General features: G+C 51.8%; 9 protein-coding genes across 9 annotated transcripts; 6 read left to right on the top strand and 3 right to left on the bottom strand.

The window, feature by feature from the left end:
* Positions 1-1,037: 1,037 nt before the first annotated feature.
* GCG54_00003889 (uncharacterized protein) lies at positions 1,038-2,594 on the top strand (the record flags this gene model as incomplete). The annotated part of the gene is made up of 1 exon (XM_045403949.1): positions 1,038-2,594. One exon carries the CDS (start codon positions 1,038-1,040, stop codon positions 2,592-2,594), a length of 1,557 nt encoding a protein of 518 aa, XP_045257149.1.
* A 302-nt stretch (positions 2,595-2,896) lies between these two features.
* GCG54_00003888 (Glyceraldehyde 3-phosphate phosphatase) lies at positions 2,897-3,679 on the top strand (the record flags this gene model as incomplete). Its single annotated transcript, XM_045403948.1, has 1 exon — positions 2,897-3,679. One exon carries the CDS (start codon positions 2,897-2,899, stop codon positions 3,677-3,679), a length of 783 nt encoding a protein of 260 aa, XP_045257148.1.
* Positions 3,680-3,835: 156 nt separating this feature from the next.
* On the bottom strand, positions 3,836-5,673 carry GCG54_00003887 (Dehydrogenase mpl7; the record flags this gene model as incomplete). Its single annotated transcript, XM_045403947.1, has 2 exons — positions 3,836-5,539; positions 5,596-5,673. The coding sequence occupies 2 exons, from the start codon at positions 5,671-5,673 to the stop codon at positions 3,836-3,838; spliced, it is 1,782 nt and encodes a 593-aa protein (XP_045257147.1).
* Positions 5,674-8,660: 2,987 nt separating this feature from the next.
* GCG54_00003886 (uncharacterized protein) lies at positions 8,661-10,021 on the top strand (the record flags this gene model as incomplete). Its single annotated transcript, XM_045403946.1, has 5 exons — positions 8,661-8,831; positions 8,890-8,926; positions 8,979-9,046; positions 9,105-9,475; positions 9,550-10,021. The coding sequence occupies 5 exons, from the start codon at positions 8,661-8,663 to the stop codon at positions 10,019-10,021; spliced, it is 1,119 nt and encodes a 372-aa protein (XP_045257146.1).
* Positions 10,022-10,465: 444 nt separating this feature from the next.
* Positions 10,466-11,096, bottom strand: GCG54_00003885 (rRNA-processing protein FCF1; the record flags this gene model as incomplete). The annotated part of the gene is made up of 2 exons (XM_045403945.1): positions 10,466-11,011; positions 11,091-11,096. 2 exons carry the CDS (start codon positions 11,094-11,096, stop codon positions 10,466-10,468), a joined length of 552 nt encoding a protein of 183 aa, XP_045257145.1.
* An 845-nt stretch (positions 11,097-11,941) lies between these two features.
* GCG54_00003884 (uncharacterized protein) lies at positions 11,942-13,179 on the top strand (the record flags this gene model as incomplete). Its single annotated transcript, XM_045403944.1, has 4 exons — positions 11,942-12,045; positions 12,097-12,357; positions 12,415-12,706; positions 12,754-13,179. The coding sequence occupies 4 exons, from the start codon at positions 11,942-11,944 to the stop codon at positions 13,177-13,179; spliced, it is 1,083 nt and encodes a 360-aa protein (XP_045257144.1).
* Positions 13,180-15,155: 1,976 nt separating this feature from the next.
* Positions 15,156-16,978, top strand: GCG54_00003883 (Sugar transporter STL1; the record flags this gene model as incomplete). The annotated part of the gene is made up of 6 exons (XM_045403943.1): positions 15,156-15,215; positions 15,289-15,442; positions 15,499-15,670; positions 15,720-15,812; positions 15,865-16,503; positions 16,558-16,978. The coding sequence occupies 6 exons, from the start codon at positions 15,156-15,158 to the stop codon at positions 16,976-16,978; spliced, it is 1,539 nt and encodes a 512-aa protein (XP_045257143.1).
* A 150-nt stretch (positions 16,979-17,128) lies between these two features.
* On the bottom strand, positions 17,129-18,205 carry GCG54_00003882 (Protein TOXD; the record flags this gene model as incomplete). The annotated part of the gene is made up of 1 exon (XM_045403942.1): positions 17,129-18,205. One exon carries the CDS (start codon positions 18,203-18,205, stop codon positions 17,129-17,131), a length of 1,077 nt encoding a protein of 358 aa, XP_045257142.1.
* Positions 18,206-18,922: 717 nt separating this feature from the next.
* On the top strand, positions 18,923-19,905 carry GCG54_00003881 (uncharacterized protein; the record flags this gene model as incomplete). The annotated part of the gene is made up of 2 exons (XM_045403941.1): positions 18,923-18,955; positions 19,018-19,905. The coding sequence occupies 2 exons, from the start codon at positions 18,923-18,925 to the stop codon at positions 19,903-19,905; spliced, it is 921 nt and encodes a 306-aa protein (XP_045257141.1).
* Between the last annotated feature and the right edge of the window lie 2,000 nt (positions 19,906-21,905).

The raw sequence follows: 21,905 nt of genomic DNA, 5'->3' as shown, positions 1-21,905 counted from the left end.
GAGAGGATTAACATTCTGTAGTGCCTTGTGAACTAACAAGTTATTTTGGACATTACCAGCCTTAAGCTCACGATACATCGTTGAAAACGCGAGTTCATAAGTACGTAGCTCGTGGAGGCCACTTGGGTTGATGATTGTACTAGCGGAGCTCTTCACACCTTGAGAGGGGCTGTAAGGGTTCAGTAATCAGTGAAAGCGCATGGTTTTGGAATAACGAAAGACATCCTATGAAAGCTAACCACGGCCAGTCGCCGGAGAAAACGCTCCTCAAACCAAGCATAAGGCAAGCTAAACCCTTTCAATGTCAAAATAAAAAGATGTTCCCCCGACGTGCTGTCTCACGGGATGACGTATTGCTGACCAGAGCCCGGTATTGAGGCTACTCTGCGACCGGGGTATATGCGCTATTGGCTGGGCTAATGATGCAACTTTGCCAAGAGCCGCCTTAATAGGGCTGCAAAATCGGCGCGCAGGATCTAGCTTAGCCCAGCAGCCGCAACCTAGGTAACATTGACAGCCGATGTTCACCCAAGAATGTTCCATTTTGCCTTGGAGAAAACGAGCGACTCTGACGCTCTGAAGCCGACGTCAAACGTCTTACATGTGACCCATGTTGGTGCTGCAACGCACGACCAGTTCTTGTGCCCCTGTCTGCCCTGTAAATGAAGCGAATCCCGACCCGCCCCCTGCGAACGTGGCTTCGAACAATGACATCAATATGTCGAACAGGATTTGCGCTCCTGGGCGCTGAGGCGTCATCTTCCCGACGGATGAACTGCTCCATAATGTTAGAAGGATCTGCGCTAGTGACCAATCATTCTTCGAGACAGAGGTCACGTCGATCGTAGCGCAGCCACATCAGGGAGCTTGAGGTGCTGTCGCGTACGCGTTAATTACCCCTTGCCTGCGAGATCAAGCGAGATCCACATGCGCCTGCGGGTTGACTTCACTTGAACAACACCAGAACTTATTAGAGTCGTGGTTCTCCTTTGTGAACAGCCCCTCAGTCACACAGTGTCGAGAAGAACAAGACGAAAATGACGAATCTACCGACAATAACACTCGACACCACGCTCGCCGACCTCTACCGGCGAGCGAGCCCAAAGAATGCGAACAAAAAGATAGCGCAAGTTCTCTGCGGAATCAACTCCGCCTCCGAGCTTAGCGCCAACGTTCCCCGGAACGCGAAATATTTGTACCAGGACAGCCCTTTCAACTCAATCCCAAAAGAGGGATCCGCCAACGGTCACGCAGGGGACAAGAAGCAGCAGCAAGAGCTAGCCGTCAAATACCTATCTTTGATCCCGCAGCGTGACGCATTCATCAGCGGCGACACGGCTGTTGTCCTCTTCAACATCGATGAGACGGAGAAGCAAAAGGCCCATGACAAGGATGAGGCCCACAAAACCATCTCAGTTCTCGCCAAGACCCAACAACCAGATCTCATTTTCTGCCCGGGTCCATCAAAGATTCCCATCAAGGACGCTGGTATTGACCTGATTGCATACAAGTTGGTTCTGGATGGCTTGGAAGACTATGACCTGATTGTCCCGCCCGAGACGCACTGGTTTCTTAACTCAAAAGCTGCCCTGGCCGAGTCTGGGCTGCCGACGCCGAAGTCGAAGATTGTGGAGCTTGATGGACTCGCAGGAGAGGCGCGACTCTGCTGCACGCTGTGCAAAGGCGACACGGCTGAGTTCGTCATTCCTCAAGCCTGCTCAGGTGGGCGAGGCGAATGGTTTGAGAAGCAGAGCGAAAAGATCTTTGCCGACCTCAAGGCGCATCCCCTTCCGTTCGTGCTCAAGAACCAACAAACGTTTGGAGGGGCGGGCACCTACATCATCAACACCGAGGAAGACCGAGAAAAGGTCGTGCAGGATTTTAGGGACGGCATCCTTCGAAAGCTCCTGTCTTCAGTCACAGATTCCAACGTCCACCTACGCCCTGCAGCGCTTGTACTCTCGGACCTGGTTGAGAATCCCATTGGAGATTACGGTCTGACGTTTTTCGTCACTGATGATGGGAGCGACCCCATCTTCCTCGCGGCTTCGGAGCAAATGATTGATGACGACAAGGCGTGGATTGGAAGCACGATCAACTACTCACGACAGGACGAGTTGAAGAGGAAGTTTGGCGCTTTGGTCAAGAAGATCGCCGTTTGGCTCAGGAGCCATGGGTACGTTGGACCTGCTGGGGCTGACGTTCTTGAAACGGCACCAACGACAAACGGACAAAAGCCAAACGGCCACACAGCAAATGGAAGACAGGAAGAAGACTTCTCCCATTTCCACGTTGTTGATCTCAACATTAGGACATCCGGGTCTCTGTGCCTCCCTCTCCTTCAAGGTCACTTTACCAGCCGTGGCTTCTGGAGTGGCTCCTCATTTTCCATCAGTTTGAAGAAGACACGGGCGGAGTTTATCAGTGAGTTCAGGGAGAAGTTTGTGAGTGGACAGATGTGCATCATCAGTTGGTACGAGGACCCAGACACCGGCGTTAGCTTGGCCGACGTAGCGGTGGGTGCTGAGGATCAAAAGCGTCTGAGGAGGGCGATGAAGAGTGTAAGAGATGCAACGGATGAAGTGACATTCTAACAGCATCATTAATTAGATCATAAACATGAAATTTAGACGGTGTTGAGCTTAATCGGAACATTTCTGTAGAGCGTGGATTTCCTGCCGCATAACGCACGCATATAAGCCTACGTACCCGGCCGAAAAGGTGCGCCTCCTCCAGCCGGCAAACTGCGAAGGAAAAAGTCAGAAGGGAATAAGTTAATAGCTTGAGCTTTCTCGTTTCTTCTTCTCTACCAACGTGTATTGCTCGGCTTTCTTTCTTGATCATCCATTAATACCACACGGTTCAGTTTGCTCCAACTTCTCAAAGAACACAAACCATGTCCGCCAAACCCACGCAGAATGCTCGACCTTTCGATGCGGTCATCTTTGACCTAGACGGTACTCTATTCGATCATACTCATTCCTCGATACAGGCTATGGCAAAACTGCAAAGTATGTGGCCCGAATTAAAACAATTTCCCATCGGAACGCTCAACCTCGCATACCAACGTGCACTTAATCGCGCCTACGATGATTATCTCGCAAACAAAATTACCTACGAAGCGAAAGATATCGAGAAGGTCCGAAATTTCTTCACCACTCTTCGTCTTCCCACTCCATCACAGGCTGAGATGGAAAGGTTTCGCGACAGATATAAGACAATATACCGCGCCGCATACAGTACAACCACCCACAGCCTGGAGACCCTGCAACGGTTGAGAATTATGGGAATAACGGTCGTCATCCTCACAAATGGACAACAGAAACATCAAGAGGAAAAGGCGGCTGCTCTTGGCATACTTCCTCTCGTCGACTGTCTGATTAGCTCAGAGGTGATAGGATACAGTAAGCCGGATAGTCGGGCATTTCAATTTGTCATCGACATGCTGGGCTATCCGACTGACCGAATTCTTATGGTCGGCGACTCGGCCAGGGCAGACATCATGGGGGCTTTGGGAGTGGGATTGAGCGCATTGTGGTACGCCCCTGAGTCAGACGATGACTCAGACTTCAATGATGAACTGAAGCCTGAGAGTCGCCGCGTAATCCGAAGTATCAATGAAGTTTTATACTTTGTCACACCTCGAGTCAAATACGATGGGAACGAGCGTTTACACTAAACAGCTGCGGACTAAAATCTCAGAACAATGTCTCTAGGATGTCTGGGTTAGTGGTCTTTTAGATTTGTAACCGAGAGTCTCATCAGATCGGCTAACTGGACCTATGCCACACTTGAGATCTATCTAAACAAATGCACAAGCACGTCTGATATCTTGCTACACTACTGAGGTGGATTGGGCAATAATCTTTGCAGCGGCAACCTCCGCAATGCCATAAGCAGCCGTCTGAATGTGACCAGAGAGAATGATAGGAATGATGCTGTTGTCCACCACGCGCAAGTTTGTAGTTCCATAGACCTTGAGATCGGCATCCACAACACCACCGTCATCTCGAGGCAGAAGAGAGCAAGTGCCGACAGGATGGTAAAAGCTGTTGACCGTGTTGACTGCAAACTCGCTAAACTGCTCATCGGTTTGGACATCTGGGCCTGGCTCTGTCTCGGCCTCCCACATCGCAGAGATAGGGCCCGTCTCGGCGATCTTGCGAGCAAACTTAGCACCCTCCGCCGCAGCCTTGATGTCGTGTTCGTTGTTGAGGTACTTGGGGTCGATGATCGGCTTGCCTGTCGGGTTGGTCGGGTCAATGTGCACATTTCCGCGGCTGAGGGCGTGCATGACGGTGCTGAAAATCGTGATGAACTTGCCGGAGCCAGGGTACCCAGCCGCACCGACGTGGTTGGCCTCGAAGATGAGCTCGTAGTCCGGAACAGCGTCGTTCTTGAGGAACTCGAGCTTCTTCTTGTCGATGGGACTAGTGCTGGCGCCCACGGCAGTCTCGGCAAGAGCAATGATGTCGGCCTGGGCTTGGCTGTCGACTTGGCCCCAGTTCAAGAACCCGTAGGCAGCTGAGGTGTAGTCGTAAAGAGACACCTCTCCATCGATCCACTTTTGGAGCTCAGCGGTGGCGTTCTCTCCGTTGGCGTCAAAAATGAGGTTGTCGAATGAGTCGATGCCATCCTTGAGGCGGTACACGTTGGAAGTACGGATGTGGTCTTGGTAGTTCTCGCCGACTCCAGGAAGGTCGACCAGAGGCGCTACCCCAGCAGCCTCAAGCACCGCAGTTTGACCGATGCCAGAAAGCTCGAGCAGGCCAGGGCTCTGTACCGAGCCGGCAGAGAGAATGACCTCCTTGGTAGCATTGATAACACTACCGTCAGCGAGTGTGACCCCCGTGGCGACGTACTCAGTTTCGTAGACCTTCTCAAGATTAACCTTGACAACCTGAGCACTCGTCTGAACAACGAGGTTAGAACCGGCGAGAGGCAAGTAGCTGTTGGCGCTGTAAGAGCGGCTGTAGTCGACATTGTTGATGTTGGTGCCCTGGAACATGATTCCAATGGGGTTGCCGTGCATGTTGCCCTCCGCGTTTATAGGAAGACCAAGCTCGCTGCCGGCCGGTTGCCATGTGTTAAGCACATCGTAGATGACGCGGTTGTACGTGTTGCGGATAGGACCAATGCGACCACGAGTATCCTTGTCCGAGCCGGTGAAGTTCTCTGACTTCGTCATGGCATCGATCATGACGTCCCAAGTCCAGCCTTCGCTACCCATCTCAGCCCATGATTCGTATTCCGGGGACGAAGCACGGTCGTAGCAAAGGTAGTTCATGGCCGATGAGCCACCCAAGACCTTGCCGCGGTTGACAAAGATCTGGCGACCACCAAGACCGCTCTGGTCAACAGTGGTGAAGTTCCAGTCAAAGTTCGTTCCCAGGATTGAGCCTCTTAGACCCGGGACGTTGATGCGGAGCTCATCAAGGGCAGACGGGCCGGCTTCAAGAAGCAAGATCTGGGCATCCGGCAGGCCTAGACTCAGGCGTGTTGCCAGGGCCGAACCAGCCGTACCTCCTCCTACAATGACCTGTGTGGAGGGTCAGCTACATCATTGAGGCAAGAGAGGTCGGTAGATGGACGTACATAGTCGTAAGTCTTGTCCTGGGCCGAAGTGACACCAAACAGCAGAACAGCTGCTGGCCAAGCCTTGTAAAACATCATCTTGGGCAAAGTGAAAAGAGTGACGGCCGTTGATGATTGAGGTTGACGCAAAATTGTGGCTTGTGGTCTGGATGGTCTGCTTATTGGATGGGAGGGCAGCTTGTTTTTGTACATGCCGATGATGGCTCATACTTCACGTGGTGAAGAGCCATCAGGCTGGGTATCTCGGTCGACTAAACCGCTTACGGGAGGAGATTCTGCAATCGAAGTCGTTTTTCTCATTACGAATGCTTTATTCATGCGCTCCTATGTCGGATTGGGGGCTTTGAAGACGTTTACCCCGGGAACCATCCGGGCGTCCCCATTGGGCAGAGAATACCTAGTAGATGTCAATAATATGGGTATTGTAAGCTCATTGCTCACCAGGTACGACTTCGACTGCGGTGCTATGCGGAGACTTTGGAGAAAAGCATGCTGTCAGGGACGCGACCTTGGTTATTGCTCCAGGCCCAATAGCTGACACATGCTGCAAGCAAAAGCACCTGGTTTATGAGCGGCGCTAATCCTCCCCTGGCAGACAGAGACAGGACTTGGCGTTGAGACCTACGAATAGACAAGGTTAAGCGACATTACATCGGAGATATCTTCCTGCGCTGTCATGCCACAAAGACTGCGGACATGTACGGGGGCAGCAAGTCTTAATAACCTGACTTCTTCAAGACTACTAGGATGATTTCATCAGACACCATTATGGTTGCTTAAGTGAGGAAGTTCCTATCAATACAGACGTTCAAGTCGAAGTGGGCGCACGCTCTATCGTGTGTTGCGATCGCTGACCGCATGTGCCGACACATCCATCAATGTGGCACTGACCGGCAAGAGTCTTCCGGATAGAGAATCCAGCAAGACTTCTCCTCAAAATATGGTGGATTAAAGAGATGGTGCCTGTGGCAAAGAGCTACTTGCATCAGTGCGCGAAATGCGGCTGTCAAGGGTCAGACCCCATGGATCTACCCGCACTCCGTTCTCCAATAACTTCCAGCAGACCCGTCAACGTTGCCCGAGGCGGAGCAGAGGCTGGACTGACACCAACAGACGAATACATCCCCGATCTCCAGGTCAGTGCGGACATGGTAACGCTCACGAACATCGAGGGCAACCCCACCACGTCAAACGTCTCCTTCGGCTAGAGGGCGATGCTTCGTATTTCAGGGAGATCCCTGTCAGCGGGTTGCAAAGAGGGGCGGCGGAGGGCATCCCTGGGGTTAGCGCCAACGGTGACCTTTGCAGGCGGGTCCCGGTGAGAGGAGACAGTTGGATTAAGAATAAGACTAAGCCCTGTCTGTATGGGGCGAAAAAGAAGGGTCAGTCTGGGGATAACAGACTTCACAAAGACTCTCCGTCGGTGTCGTAACGAATGCTCTTGTGATCGGAGTTGTGCGTATTGAAAAAGTAGGTGGCTTGCGAAGGATTCTGCACTATGAGACTCCCCTATCTTCCTCCTATTCCACAGGAAACACACCATAAAATCTCTGGCATGATCGAGCTGTGGCGTTGCACCGTGGGATGTTGTTGGAACGCGTATTCACTCCTCTCTGATCTTCCATTGGCCCAAGACCCTTACTCTGCATTTTACCCCGGGCCCAATCCCCCGCTCCACCCCGGCAGACCCCATAGAATGCATTCCTTCATCGAATCGAAAGATGACTCGGGATTTGGAGAAATTCGTTCCAACAAGTTTATCTGCAGCGCAGTATCATTAGCGACAGCGAGTATGTAATCCCGCCAGGGTTGTTCCCTCTTTCGTCCTCTTCAAGACACTTGGCCCGGTCTCAGTCGCAACAGACACTGCTAGGCTAAATCCTGACTTCTACCGACAACACGCTACTGCATGTGTGAGGCACATCTCGCGGAACAGGGTTTGTTGAAGCAGGTTGCTGGTTTAGCCAGGGTCGAGGTGCGCCTGGGTTGTGTCTATGATCAGATTCTTCTTTCCTCGGCCATCACAGATAGGCAAGTAGGCAATCTGGCAGTGGCAGGGACCATGCGTCTATCGCCAGGATTCAATGGTCTTCCAGGGTAAAGGGGAGTTAGGCAAGGTTCGTCCCTCGTTGGAACCCACCAAGTCGCATCTAGACTATCACATACTTCAACCCCGCGAAGCTCTACGCAGAAAGGGGCCCGAGCAAACGTACCGTACAAACGAAGACTGGCTTTATGAACATCGTCCGTGCGCTGTCGTATTGGTTGAAATAACGTAATTGCAACCATGGATGGATGGACGGAACGGCCGAAAGAAGAAATTGAATCGGCCGAGCTTTGAATGATGAGTTTGTCTCGTATGTGTGAAAGAATCAGAAGGATAGGGGGGCTCGATGGCATCGCCCCATGAAATAGGAATTTGTTTCTTTGACGTAGAAGAATGTTCGGAAAGGGGCCCGATCGAAGGCCGCATGAAGAGCAGACGTGGAACTCAGTCTCGATGTCGGACATGAGAGCTGCGGCGATGCAGGACATAATCGCATGTCTAATTAAACAAAGCCACTTTCCCTGAAGAACCGTTAAGATTCGGGAAGCTCGGGACATGAGAGGCACAGCAGGGTTGAGGCTCCTGAGCACAAATCTTGTTTTCCACTGTATGTGACTGCAGCCAGGAACGGGCAGTCACCCAGAACCCAGACTCAAATGAGACGAACCCTCGCCATAGAGATGCAGGTGCTTCCGTTCCTGCCGTCTCGGCTACATCACCCCTGCATGCAGAGACACACTTCGCCGTTCTCTGGATCAGAGTAGAAGTCTCCTCCGAGTGTTGCCCAAACAGATAGAACATTGCCCCTCTGCAGGAGACGCAGGAAGTGATTCATGGTCGCGAGATGGCCCCCGAGGTTATGTAAAGAGTTTGCCGTTCTGATCGTCGAGATCTTCAGTATAAGGCTAAGACGTTGGCACTGACCTGGGTCCTTGAAGATCAAGACTGGATCTGTGGATCTTCTGATCTTCCCCTTTATCGTTTTCGAGTCTTCGCCCGGCGGTCAGCATCAGCAGCCATGGCTGCCACGCCCGCTGTGATTCGCACTGAATCAAACGGACATATTGTGAGCGGTATTGCGATTGGCTTCGTCGCTGCTTCAGCGGCCGTTCTCTCCCTCAGACTCTATACACGACTAATGCTCCTGAGGACTGCTGGGAAAGATGACTTGAGTATCGTGGTTGCAGAGGTGAGAGCAAATCGGGCGTGGATTCTCTTCAATTACACAACACTAACCCTTTCAATAGTTGTTCGCAATAGTTGTGACAGTCGCAACTTGTCTTGGTAGGTTTCTCTCTCTGACCCTCTCCGCGGCAATGCTGACAGGTTGATGCAGAGGTCAAGTATGGTATGGGAAGGCATGTGGAGAACGTGTCTCTGGAAGAAACGCTTCAACAGCTCAAGGTAAGACAAGCTGTTGCATGAACTCCCGATCGGTACCCAGTGACTTACCACCGATCAGTTTCTGCTTGTTGCTGTCCTCCATTACAACATGGGGATGAACGTCGTTAAAGTTTCTTTTCTCTTCCAATACCGACGCGTCTTCCCTTCCAAGGGAGTTCAAAGAATCTGCCTCTGGGCGATGGTGTTTGTTGTCCTGTGGGCATGCGCTCAAGCTACGTTACTCGGCACATCGTGCCTGCCAATCTCCATCATCGTTCCCAGTACCGCCAGCTTCTGTCTCAACACGCTCCCAATTTGGTACTTTTCCTCAGCCATGAGCATGGCCACGGACATTATGATCTTCTGCATTCCTCTGCCATCCGTTCTCAAGCTGCGGCTTCCTAAGAAGCAGAAAGCCATGTTGTTTGGAGTCTTCTCTCTTGGCTTCTTGTAAGTGCTGGGCTCCCACTATGCCTGCCAGCCGATCTTTCTTCTAGTGATGTACAACTAACCTTGGTGGGTAGTGTGTGTATCATCTCCGTCTATAGAATGTTCACCCTCCGCACCGCGGTCTACAGCGAGGACCCCCCCTGGGAGAATATCGGCGCCGCGATCTGGTCCGCCATCGAACTCAACACCTCTATCATCGCCGCCTCTCTGCCGACCCTCCGGCCGTTGCTCGCGAAGTGGCTTCCAGGAGCAGGCCTGTCGTCCGCTCACAAGAGCGGGACTAGCGCCTACCCACGATACGGGAGCTCATCGGGGATCGGCCGCAGCAACTTCAAGGAGCTAAAGAGCAACAACACTCAAAGGGAGGTCAGCACCGAGGAGCTTGTGCTCAAGGATATGATAGCCAGCCAGTCGGGGGCTGTGCCTGCGGTCTACTCTCATGTGACGGCGGAGCCGAAGACAGGGCACGTGGGCCAGGAACTGCGAGGAGACTTTAGGAACCAAATAATGGTAACGAGAGAGACTACCATCAGGCAAGGTCGTTGAACGAAGTGGACTATTGCTGGAGGTCTATCAGAATCTTTCATGGCCGCATCTCAGGTCCTATCGCGTAAGATCACGGGCCTGACACAATTAGCAGTGGATTGCTTCTTTATTCATGTCCATGCGGAATTCATCCCCGCTTCCTATCGCCGGTCGTATCAGCCACTTGGCTTGCTGTTCGCCAACCAGTGTGGGCGTTGTATGACCTCTCCTCCAGCAGTCGTGGGAGTTCCGGGTGTCGGGACTAGCAATCCTCCCTGATTCTAACGAGTCCAATCACGGGCTTTGATACCGGTGCCCGGGTAGACCGGAGTGATTTGACAAGTTTCCACAGAACAATGGCCGCCATCCATAATCTGCGTAACAGTTGTGGTCCCGTCACAAATGCACGTTCCGGCGTATTTTCGTGGCCATAACGCCGCTATTTCGCTGCAGTGTCCTCCGGGCTCAAACAGCGATCTCAGGCAGTCTCTCGACAGAATATTTTCCCTTTCCAACCGCAATCAAAGGCACACCCGGGACATTCCTCAGCTTTTGTCTCAGCGCCCTATCATTCATTCCAACCAGATAGCCGCGGTTCTTCGTGACGGTGGTGACGATGCAGTCGTCGGCGTACGTGCCAGAGTGCGAGCACCTCAATCGCTCGAATCGCTCGTCCTTCGCAAGGCGCAGCGCCAGGCGAAACTTCGGTCCCAGCTTCTCAAGCTCGGCGATCGTGCATTCCGTTACGACAGGTGTGCACTTGGCGAGGAGAAGGTCCATGAGGCCCATGACGACGTCGATCTTGTGGCGAACCGTGTGCGCGAAGAAGTTGGTATTGAGAATGATGTGGTATGGGGGTCCCAGGTCTTGGTTCGATTGGAGGTAGAGTCCCGACGGGGCCTGGGGGATGTGTCGCACGAGATCGGCATCGTTCTTCTTGGTCGTCGACTTCGAATCCGCTTCGGTCGGTTTGGCAGCAAGAGCGTGGCGGCGGCCGATTAGGCGCTTGGCCTGGAGAACGTCAGACAAGATACATCTCGAGTCGCTTGGAGAGCTCCTACCTGGCCGAACTTTCTCGTCTTTTGGCGACACCCATGTTTCGCTGTTTGGTCGGATGATGGTTGGCTGCGCGGGAAGATTGATGCAGCGATGCGATGCGCTTGGGACTTTTTCTGCCACGAACTTTTAGGCGGTGAGGAATGCCGCCCTTATCGGCGCCAGTGCATAAAGTTATGCATCCCCATCGGGTCCGCACAATATGTGGGTCTGGGTCCATCTCGGCACCGAGAGAGTCCGGCGGCGGCAGTTCATCCGTTCTCGTCTCATATTCTTTCAGACCAGCTCAAGATATCGATACGTCAGATCGTCCATCGATATAAATGCAGTTTGATTTCAGTCTCCTTATGAAATCACTGTTCAATTCGAGTACTCATACATCAGCGGCGAACTATTATGAACGAATGACAAGAAAGTCATTGGCCCTCGACTAATGGTCTGACTCAGTTCTTTCCTAAAGGCAAGTCCATCACTATTCAAATGTGAACGCAACAGCAAAAGTCATGTGTGAGGCTTTCGTGAAGTCAACTGCGCTTTTGACGCAATAGCTTTTGTGACATAATTTTAGCGTCCCTGGTCGTTCCCAACCAGGGTTTCCCCTCAACGGCCAGGCCCGACACAGCGCTGAGTGGTGGACGCAAATATTTCCGCGCGCGCCACGTGCTAGTTCATGAAATCGAACCCGCTCATCCGGTTCTGCATCTCGCAATTGATCTCACCCCACAGACTTTGATTCTCCGGGAGCGGGGAAGCGGTGGGCGAATAGTAGGATTGTGAAAGAAGATTGCGAAAGAAATCCTATAATTACCAGGGAGTGCCTCACAAAGGGCATCAAGATGTTCCCTCATTTACCGTGATCTCCTGTACTGTGTTGATGTCCTCGTGATGTTCGTCTCCTTGGCAGTCCTGATTGGGCTTGCCTCCACAACAGTGCTTGCATCTCCTCTAGCGGTAGAGGCCTCTTTTGACTGGCAAAAGACTGACTACGTGTAAGTCGCGGTCGCATCACTTGAGGCCGCACTGACAAGACACACATCTAGGCTTGCATTCGGAGATTCTTACACATTTGTGCAAGGAACAGAAGGGTACTGGGGATACAGCTTCATCGGTTCTCAGCTAAACATCTCGTTCACTCCCGAACAGCTGTTATCAGATCGCATTGTTCCTGGGCAAAATACCTCATCCGCTGGAGGTCCCAATTGGATCGAAGAACTTACTGGTTGCAAGGAAGGCTTGCCACGAGACTGCGAGATTCAGTTATGGAACTTTGCATTCGCAGGCGCCGATGTGTCCACTACTTTGTGAGTTGAGCATCTGGTGATGCAGATAATCTTCTTAGACGGCTAATTCCCAGCCAGTGTTCCACTCCACCATGACTACACAATATCGTTCCAAAATCAAGTATCCCAATGGGACGAGTATGGCAAATCGGTCATCAACGCAGACACCAAAAGCTCCCTCGTAGCTTCATTCATTGGAATCAATGACATCAACGACATGGCCAACTTCCAGTTTCCTGTTCAAAATTCAACAAACTTCCAAGAGCTATACACTGCGGTCATCACAGAGCAGTTTGAAGCCCTTGAAACCGTTTATCAAGCTGGATATCGCAGCTACCTCTTCCTCAACTTACCTCCTCTGGACAAGACGGTATGGCGTTTCATCGGATCTTATGAGCCCCTTCTGACTATGGACAGCCTGCTGCACAAAGCGACCCCACTCGGAAGCCAAACACGACGATGCTAAATACTTTTAATGATGTTCTCAACCAAACCGCCAAAGCCTTCACAGAAACACACCCAAACACGACTGCCTTGGTGTTCGACACATACACCTGGCTCACCTATGTCTTCGAGAATGCGGCCACGTTCGGTATCACCAACACCACGTCGTTCTGTCCCAAGTACAATGCATGGGATATTGCGACTAACTACGCTTCGTACGGCTGTCAGCCAATCGGTGAATACTTCTGGTACAACTCGGGGCACATCACATACACTGTTTCCCAGCTGCTTGGCTCCAAAGTGGATGAGTTCTTGGCTCAAAAGAGCGGACAGTGCGGTGAGAAGCATAACACTAGTTCATCGTGGGGAACTCGATGGGTTGATGGGGTCGCAAGTTGAGTAGAAGCCTTGTACGGAGCTCTTGTAAGTGGGCGTGTTTCGTGCCGACACCCATTCCCGTCAGGTTTTGAGGTAGAGCTTTGCTAGCTGGACAGCGTCCACATCACAAGCAGTCTGTAGTCCGTATATCCTACATCTATAGTGAAGCGGCTATGTCTCCCATGCGTATTTCTATCGCTGCCATCGCTGCTGTCGTCGCTATAACCGTCGCTGTCACTTTCGTAGTCGTCTATCATCGCCGTTATTGTTTTCGCTATCCCTGCCGTTTTCCCTGTTATTCTTGTTCTCATTAAAACTTTAGGTATTTACGATTACACTGCCCGAATAGCTAACTATCACTGCCCGGCTATCTAAACCCCTAATGTAAGCCAAGTTTGCTTACCAATGACAAAGACAGCTCAATTTGCAATTTCTCGCGCGTCATTCTCATGGTCCCATTGCACATCGACTCGGCCCATTTTTCATGTCAGCCTAGGCTCCCATGAAAGACATGGGCAAAAGTGATAATAAGTTGTCCGCGTAAGTATCCCAAGCCTCCCACCCATCAGGAGTATTTTCACATTTTCCTTTCTCTGCATCCACAGCGCAGATGGCTCGGCGCCGAGACGAGCACGGAACGGACCGTGAAGTGGGGGCTCTGCAAGAGCAGCCCGAAACCGGAGCCGGCATATCGGCGAATATCCGATGAGGAGTCGCATCCATTTGACTGTCTACAGTTTCAGCATCTCACATTCTAACCGAAAATAGTGCAACATCAACGAAAAGTAACCTTCGGAAATCTCGCACTACACAACCGTCAGCAGGATGTGCATATCCAGGCTTGTCATGCTGATCTTGCCGGCTGTGCTCATGCGCCCCAGTACATGCGCAGGCATCAAATCAAATGGGGCTTTTTCATGATTCGATCGGATAACTTTCTGATTGGAGTCGAATGCCATGCTAATTCCGAGTGGTCCCATAGTCTCGGGTTCTTTGCCCAGCCCACGAGACCACAAGCCCATTACATTCACTCTTTTCCTGGATTCGCACGGCTGCATAAATGCTGAAACATGAGGTCGTTCTACCATTTGGCAGTGGAATATCCGCGCAAGACCAACCGGGAATTTCAGGCTTGACTCGATGGAAGAGAAATATCACGGTGGCTGGTGGGACGAACACCCCCCTGATTGGCGCGCATAGCCAGCAAATTCCAACACCGACCCAATGGCCACGAACATCAGCGCAAACCCAGTTCACGAAGCGGCCTGGGTAGTGGGGCGGCCACGAGTTATGCTTGCTTTTGCAAACCAACCCCATCCAATGCGAGGACGTCATCGTGCCCAAGAGCTGTGCGAATGACCGCATGCATGGTTGCTCCCCCGGCAAATGTTTGCTCCAGCAAAGCCCTCAACGCTGTGTCGCGCCAGAACAGGAGGTTCCAAGCGCATCTAGCCATCAGATACTCCACATCGCGTGGAGGAGATGCCGTGCAGATCACTTGTTTTGGCACCACATCTTGGTGCGGTACCACGTTCTGCGACCGTGGGGAAGCAGACCGCCTCCCGCTCGTCCGCCTGCCGCCGATGGCCTCGGTTCCGGGTTGAGAGTATAAAAAGGCGGCGTGATTTAGGTTGGGACAACTGCAAGCGCATAAGCTTGAGTTTGTGTGCTTTCTCTCAGCTGAGTCGTGAACCTTCAACGGCCGCCCACAGGGTATTCTCCGGGTTTTACGAACGAGCTTAATATTCCCGTTTCTGGAGAGTAGATCTTCCCCGCACCCATCCCCGAATCAAACATCTTGGGGTCCAGTTTTACCCCGGACTGTACTCCTGTTGGCCGCAACACGAGTCTGGGGACCTTGCTACGCCAGGCCATTGAAAGCAGGCCGTGACAACGCACGCAGCGACATTTCAGATAAAATTGCTTCACAGCACGAGAAGAATAGTGGTTCAACAGTCAACAATTAAGAATTTACTGGCACGATAACATTGATCATCATGGCTCTTTTCAGTCTTGGCAGAGGCAGAGGCCTCCAGACGGGCGTGACGATTTGCTGCGTAAGTCATTGGATCTCAACGGCAGAGCATCCATCTCACCGAAATAGCGCATTGATCTGACTAACTGGTGTAGCTCATTGCTTTTGTACTTTTTGGTTACGACCAAGGCGTGTTCGGAGGAATCCTCCAGATGGAAGACTGGCTTGACCAGTTCAATCACCCATCCGACTCAGAAACTGGTATCATCGTATCCTGCTACAACCTAGGCTGCTTGGCTGGCTGTGTCTGTGCGTTCTACTGAGCACCTGAGGTAGAAGGCCTACGCTGACCCATTGAGCAATAGTGAACTTCATATTTGGAGAGACACTGGGACGTCGGAAAACAATTTGGACCGCCATGGCGCTGGTCATCATTGGCGCTACGCTACAAGCATCAGCGTTCACGGTTCCACATCTTGTCATTGGAAGACTTGTGACGGGTCTAGGCACAGGCATGAAGACCTCCACAGTTCCGATGTAAGAGTCCTTACCAGGCCTTCAACTTCATTGTTTTAACTCCAAACAGGTACCAATCTGAACTCTGCGACCGCAAGTATCGGGGCCGTCTTGTTTCCGCCGAGACTCTCTTTGTGGGTGTAGGCATTGTTTTTGCTTACTGGTATTTAGCCTCTGAATTCCTGAATGAGGTCATAAATGCTGACCAGTGGCAGGTTCGATTTTGGAATGTCCTTTGTCGGCGGAGCAATTGCGTGGCGTCTCCCTCTCGCCTTCCAGATCATCTTCGCCCTCGTCGTCATCGTTCTAGTCTTTGCTCTTCCCGAGTCACCCCGTTGGCTGTTCAAGCATGGCCGCGAGCAAGAGGCCGTTCAAGTTCTCTGTGACGTCTTTGACAAAGATCCCACGGATGAGTACATCCGCGCGGAGGTGTATTCCATCCATCACGCCATTGAGTTGGAAGCCTCTGAGAAGACTCAGTCGTCCTTCATGAGCATCTTCAAGAACGATCGCGTCAAGACTGGCCAACGTGTCCTTCTTGCCTGGGGAGCGCAGTTCATGAATCAGCTTGGCGGCATCAACCTCGTGGTGTACTACATTCCCAGCGTTCTGGTACAAAATGTGGGAATGACGGCACACATGGCCCAGATCATTGGCGGATGCGTTCAAATGATGTTTATGTTTGGATCGATCTTGCCTGCTCTTACCCTGGACCGAATGGGTCGCAGAAAAACAATGATCTGGAGCAGCGCTGGGCTGGGCGTCTGCATGCTAATGATTTCGATCCTCCTGTCTCGTGTTGGGTTTTCCAACGGGCAAGCATGTGCTTCAGCTTCGGTCGCGTTCTTCTTCCTGTAGGTTCTCTGGTGCGATTTTCGAAGGTTCTACATGTTGCTGACAACTTCAAGATACAACCTCATCTTCGGCATGGGCATGAACTGTGTCCCATGGGTCGTCGTCCCCGAGATCCTTCCCCTTCACGCCAGAACCCGCGGTACCGCTGTCGGCATCAGCTCTAACTGGCTCTGGAACTTTTTCGTCGTCATGATTACACCGGTCATCATCAACCGATTGCAGTGGAAGGCGTACCTAATCTTCGTCGTGACCAACTTCGCATTCATTCCGCTCATCTACTTCTTTTATCCCGAAACTAGCAACTTCCGCCTGGAGGAGATTGACGAGTTCTTCACTCAGGGTCGCAATCCAGTCAAGGTCGCAAAGGAGATGCAAAAGGCTATGAAGAGTGGTCAGGATATCTCCGGGGCGGATGCCGAGAAGACTCTGTCTGGCTCTTCAGAGAAGGAGAAAGTACAAGTGGAGCATTCATGATCCACATGGCAAGCAGCTCGACACACTAGCCATTGATGTTATGCGAAGCAAGGTTCTCTAGTAGCTTGTTATTTCTACCAAAAACCATTGCCCAGAATGTTTCAAAACAGTAGCTTCGCCGAATGCGGGAGACTCATATTCGACGCTTATCTACAAAACTTTAAATACCAGCTTCTCATTAGAGACCTTACCTTCTTCAGAGAGCTTGAAGCCCTCAACCACAGTCTCCAAGCCGCCAAGCTCCCTCACCTTACTCGTTTTCAGGTCCCCATTGCCCAGAAGCTGAGGCAGTAGCTTCAGATACTTCTCCCACACTTTCTTATCCTCAGGTGTCTCGTCTCCACAGTTATCAAACCGGAATGGGAGAGCCCTCTCAAACACTGTGTAAACAATCGTCCACTCAATCTTCGCCCACGGGTTCACAGCTTTGATCTCTTCCTTTGCGGGCGGCATGACAGGAATGAGAGTAAGAACGTGATCTCCTTCACTCCCCTCAAGTGCCTGCGCGATCTTCAATGTTGAGCCGTGCTCTGACACAGTGTCGAAGGCGCGCTTCAGCTTCCCGCCTGTGACTCTCTTGGCTTCGTCAACCCACTCCCCATGGTAATCGATCACGGCATCCGCTCCCAGATCCTTCAAGAACTGATGATTCTTGGGCGAGGCAGTGGTGATGACTTTCAAACCGCTCAACTTTGCCAACTGAATGGCATAGTTTCCAACGCTAGTCGCGCCACCGTAAATGAGCACCCACTCTCCTCCTTTCCCTGATCCCGGCTCAGGGAGGCCAAGGCGTTGATACAGAGCTTGTACTGCTGTCCCCAGAGCAAGACCGACAGTCGCAGCGCTCTTCAGTTCCACATTGTCGGGAATTTCGAACAACAAACTCGCTTCGACGGGTATGTACTCTGCGTACCCGCCGCGGATCGGGTTCGCAGGAGTTCCATTTTGGCTAGTGCCCTGCACAAAGCCGGCGACGCGCTGACCCTTACGCCAAGCAGAGCCGTTGGGATCCTCAATTGTCCCGGCGAAGTCGGCGCCGACGATGAGACCGGCCGGGGCGGGTGGGGCGATGGGCGGAGAGCCTTTAACGGACTTCCAGTCGGTGGGGTTGAGAGCGGAGTAGTGCACTTTGACGAGGACTTCTCCGGGGCCGGGTACCGGGATTCTGGTGGATTCAACGGAGACAACACCGTCGCCTTGGGTGATAAGAGCTTTCATTGAAGACATATTGGGAGGTAATTGTCACGCTTTGCCAATGTGAATTGTAATTTTCAGTTGATAACGTTGTGGATCGATAGCTCATAATTGCTGCTTGGAACTCTGCCTCTTAAATTGTGTGAAGATTTCTGGTAGACGATTGAAATTTCTAAGCATCCTTTCGGCGCCGAAACCCTTTGAAATATGAAACTAAAGCCGCCCCTTGCAAGCCTTGAAGATCTCTAACCCGCGTTGTCGAAAGAAAGTCATGTCGCGAAGCGCGAGTCCGAGCCACCCAAACGGGTTACGTTGACAATGGTACATTATGAGGACGCAGGGACATTGGTAAGCATGGTGACGCCACACGGCTTAATAAACCACCCGCGTGCGGACCGGCGTCGGTGTGGGTGTTCCGCCGTTTGGATTGGATCTTTTGTGCGCCACGATCTAGCCCAAAGTAGACATCATGTAAGATCCCCATGGTATTCCACGGCATTTGGGATTTGATATATAACGTTATGAGCCCTTGAAAACGTTGACTGAATTTCGAGGCATACCTAGTAGTGATGGCGATATCTGTGGAGAGAAAGTCGACATTATGACCAAAGGTGCATATTTCTGGTGCAATTAGTCTAGAATAAATAGTCATCGTCAGAGTCTGTAAACAGAGACGAAGGAGGGAAATAGACGCCAACTTTTTGATGACTTCTTGATCATCAACCGTAGCAATTGAAGTGTAACTCGGACATGACGAACATCAAAAAGGTCGCCATTCTGGGGGTAAGTTTCTTCACTTATCTCTACTATGGTCGAACACGCACCAACAAACTTCGACATTCCAGGCCACGGGATCCCTTGGAGAGGTCCTTGTTCCCTCACTCATTGCCGCAGATTTCGACGTAACTTGCATCCTACGCAAGGATAGCAAGTCGCAGCCTCCAGAAGCAGTGCGGGTTGTGAAGGCAGAGTACACCGACACTGCATTGCTCACCGAAGCTTTGCAAGGCCAAGATGCAGTAGTAGAAGCGTTCAACCCTGCAGCATCCGTCCATCAAACAGCCATCCTCCAGGCTGTCCTCGCCGCCGGGGTGAGACACATTATCACACCAGACTTCAGTGGGAACACGTTCCACCCTAACGCTAAGGATGTTCTCATTTTCAACCCCAAGCTGGAGGCACAGAGGGAGCTGGAGAGGGTGGTTGCCGAGTCTCAGGGGAGATTGTCATGGACAGCGATTGTCACCGGGCCGTGGTACGACTGGACGATCAAGAAGGGGATATTCTGGATCGATCGAGAGAAAAAGATCGTGACAAGGTACGGTTCGGGAGACCAGAAGTACAGCATGAGTCGCCATGCGCTCAACGGCGAGGCTTTGGTCGCGGTGCTCAGTGACCCTGGAAGATACCAGAATCGACCGGCATATTTCGCCAGTCACACTGTCTCGACGAACCAGATTATCGGAATCATCAAGGACTTGGGTCTCGAAGGATGGAATGTTGTGGATGTTGATTTCGATGGCCTTTTTGAGAAGGCACACAAGATGTGGCAAGAGGACACGGATAATGGCGTCCAGGATAGGTTGAAGTCCAAAGCTTACGCGGCGCTATCTACAGTGGCGCTGTTGGATGAAGCGAACCGATATGGTTCGAACTTTGAGAAATTGGTAGAGGATGGCTATGATGAAGGGGACGCGAAGTTAAGAGAGAACTTGGCCAAATTACTTGGCTAGTTCCTATCGTATCATTAGCGGCAACGAATAGCGAGATTCTTTGAGCTCAAACACATTCCGAACTGAGTTCGTCTTCTGAGATTGAGATACCAAGTTGGAGGGGTCTTTTCCGCTAATCACAGGTATGTAATGAAAATTGACCTCGGGAGGCGTCTTTTCCAAGTCTTGCTGAAGTTTTAATGGCGTCGCCACGTCCCATGTAAATCCTCTGGGACAAGTGGGGTGCACGAGAACGATATGCACGCAGACGCAGAAACGTTCTAGAAGGCGTGACAAGAGGCAAATAGGACGACTATCCCAGTCGGCCTCGCCGGTAGGTTGTATGCATGCTGTGCCAGGGGTACAGTGCCAGTGCCCCTTTCGCTTGCTCGGATAGAGCGCTACTCGACTCTAGAATGAATGGTACCAGAGAGGTCTTCCTTACATGCGTCGTTCTCCTTCGGAAACCAATCACCATGGCTGAAGCACCCCCGGAGTTCTGGTACTCGGAGTTCACAAATGCACATTAGGCTTTGGCGCTGAAGCTGGAGGAAACAAGGTCAGAGCCATGAGCAATGTGACTTGGTCTGCTGAGATGGTTTTACTACCTTCATGTTGTTAAAGGCAGGTTTTGGTGCCGACATATGACACCTAGATCATGGACCAAGGCCATACAGAGAGAATAGGCCTCGTTTAGTCGTGAATAAGGATGGTTACAGTGGCCGATGTTATATATCGATCACTGGGCAGTCGAGTCAACAGGGAATGGGAGATTAAGCACAGTGGGATGTTCATAACTTGTACCACTTTCCAATGCTTAACTGACCATGTCACTGTACATAATGCATTTTACTCGTGGTGAGCCATAGAATCATGTGCGTGGATGATTGGAAAGGGGGAGGAAGTCCTGGGTCACCTTTTTGTCGACGTTCACAGGAGGAGGGCCTGGTCATGGGACAAAATGTATCAAAACAATGACAGACCCCCAATAATCACAAAGAGAATCGGCCACTCCGTCGGCGGAGTAAATCATCGAGGCAGGTTTGGCAACTTGACTGATGATCACCAACAGTGATCAGAGATGCCGTCTAGTCACTACAGGCTGGCAGTTAGTGACGGAGAGGCCGACCGGTAATGTTCGCCGATTGGCGAAGAATCGTCGATAACGATGAATGAACGGGCCCTATACCAACAAGCTGTAAGCATCAAGTTGCCTCATGACGGCAAAACTCGCCCGAAGTGTCATCAGGAAGGCAACAGAACCAATCTGCCCTGAGTGAGTCCCACCCCGTCGTTCAAAGTCAAACCATCCGAGACTTGAAGATTTTTCTAGGTTCGTCTGGGCAACTGAAGTGCAAAGTCCAAGAAAAGCACAGCCAGGCCGCTGGTAGGTCTGGGCAATCTTCAGAAGACCACGGGCTTGGATGCGAAGCGCTGATTCGCCAGGCGTGAAGGATCGAATCGGCTTGGTAATTGCTTGGGTTTCTTGGACGTCTTGGACTTTTGATCGGGTACGGTGGGTGCGTGTGCGGCGCGGTAGTGAACACCAGGGTGGCGGTACGTATGTAGGCTAGGCGTTATGTGCCTATGGTGATACGGCAGGGGGATGAAGACGGTTGTGGGCCAATCGTGTTCTGGTGTGTATCGTCCCGAATGGCATGGGCAAGCTACTACCCGAGGAATCGACAGTTCATCGGGCCGTCCTGCTACTGAATAGAAAGTGTTGTAACTGTGAATAAAGCACGGCGGAGGAGGAGTCCACTGGAGGAGGACAGCTTGATCAAGGTCGGGAGCCGGGCCTCTAGCTGTATTGGGGAAGTATTGGAGGAGGGCCCGGGTCCTCTATCGGCGGAAAGACGGATGGGGGGAGACTGTCAGGCAGTCCGCGGGGGAAAGCTGAGCAGGTGGGCAAGGTGGGAGGAAATGACATTCGATAGAGATGACGAGCGGAGCGTTCGTTGGAGGCACTCGAGGTCTTGGCCGCTTGGCGGGGGAGCGTGTTTTATAGAAATTCCAAGCAT

Source organism: Colletotrichum gloeosporioides (genome assembly GCF_011800055.1).
Source record: "Colletotrichum gloeosporioides strain Lc1 chromosome Unknown consensus_103, whole genome shotgun sequence".
NCBI lineage: Eukaryota > Fungi > Ascomycota > Sordariomycetes > Glomerellales > Glomerellaceae > Colletotrichum > Colletotrichum gloeosporioides.
The sequence above is the reverse complement of the archived record's forward strand: the minus strand, read 5'-3'. Positions and strand labels throughout refer to the sequence as shown.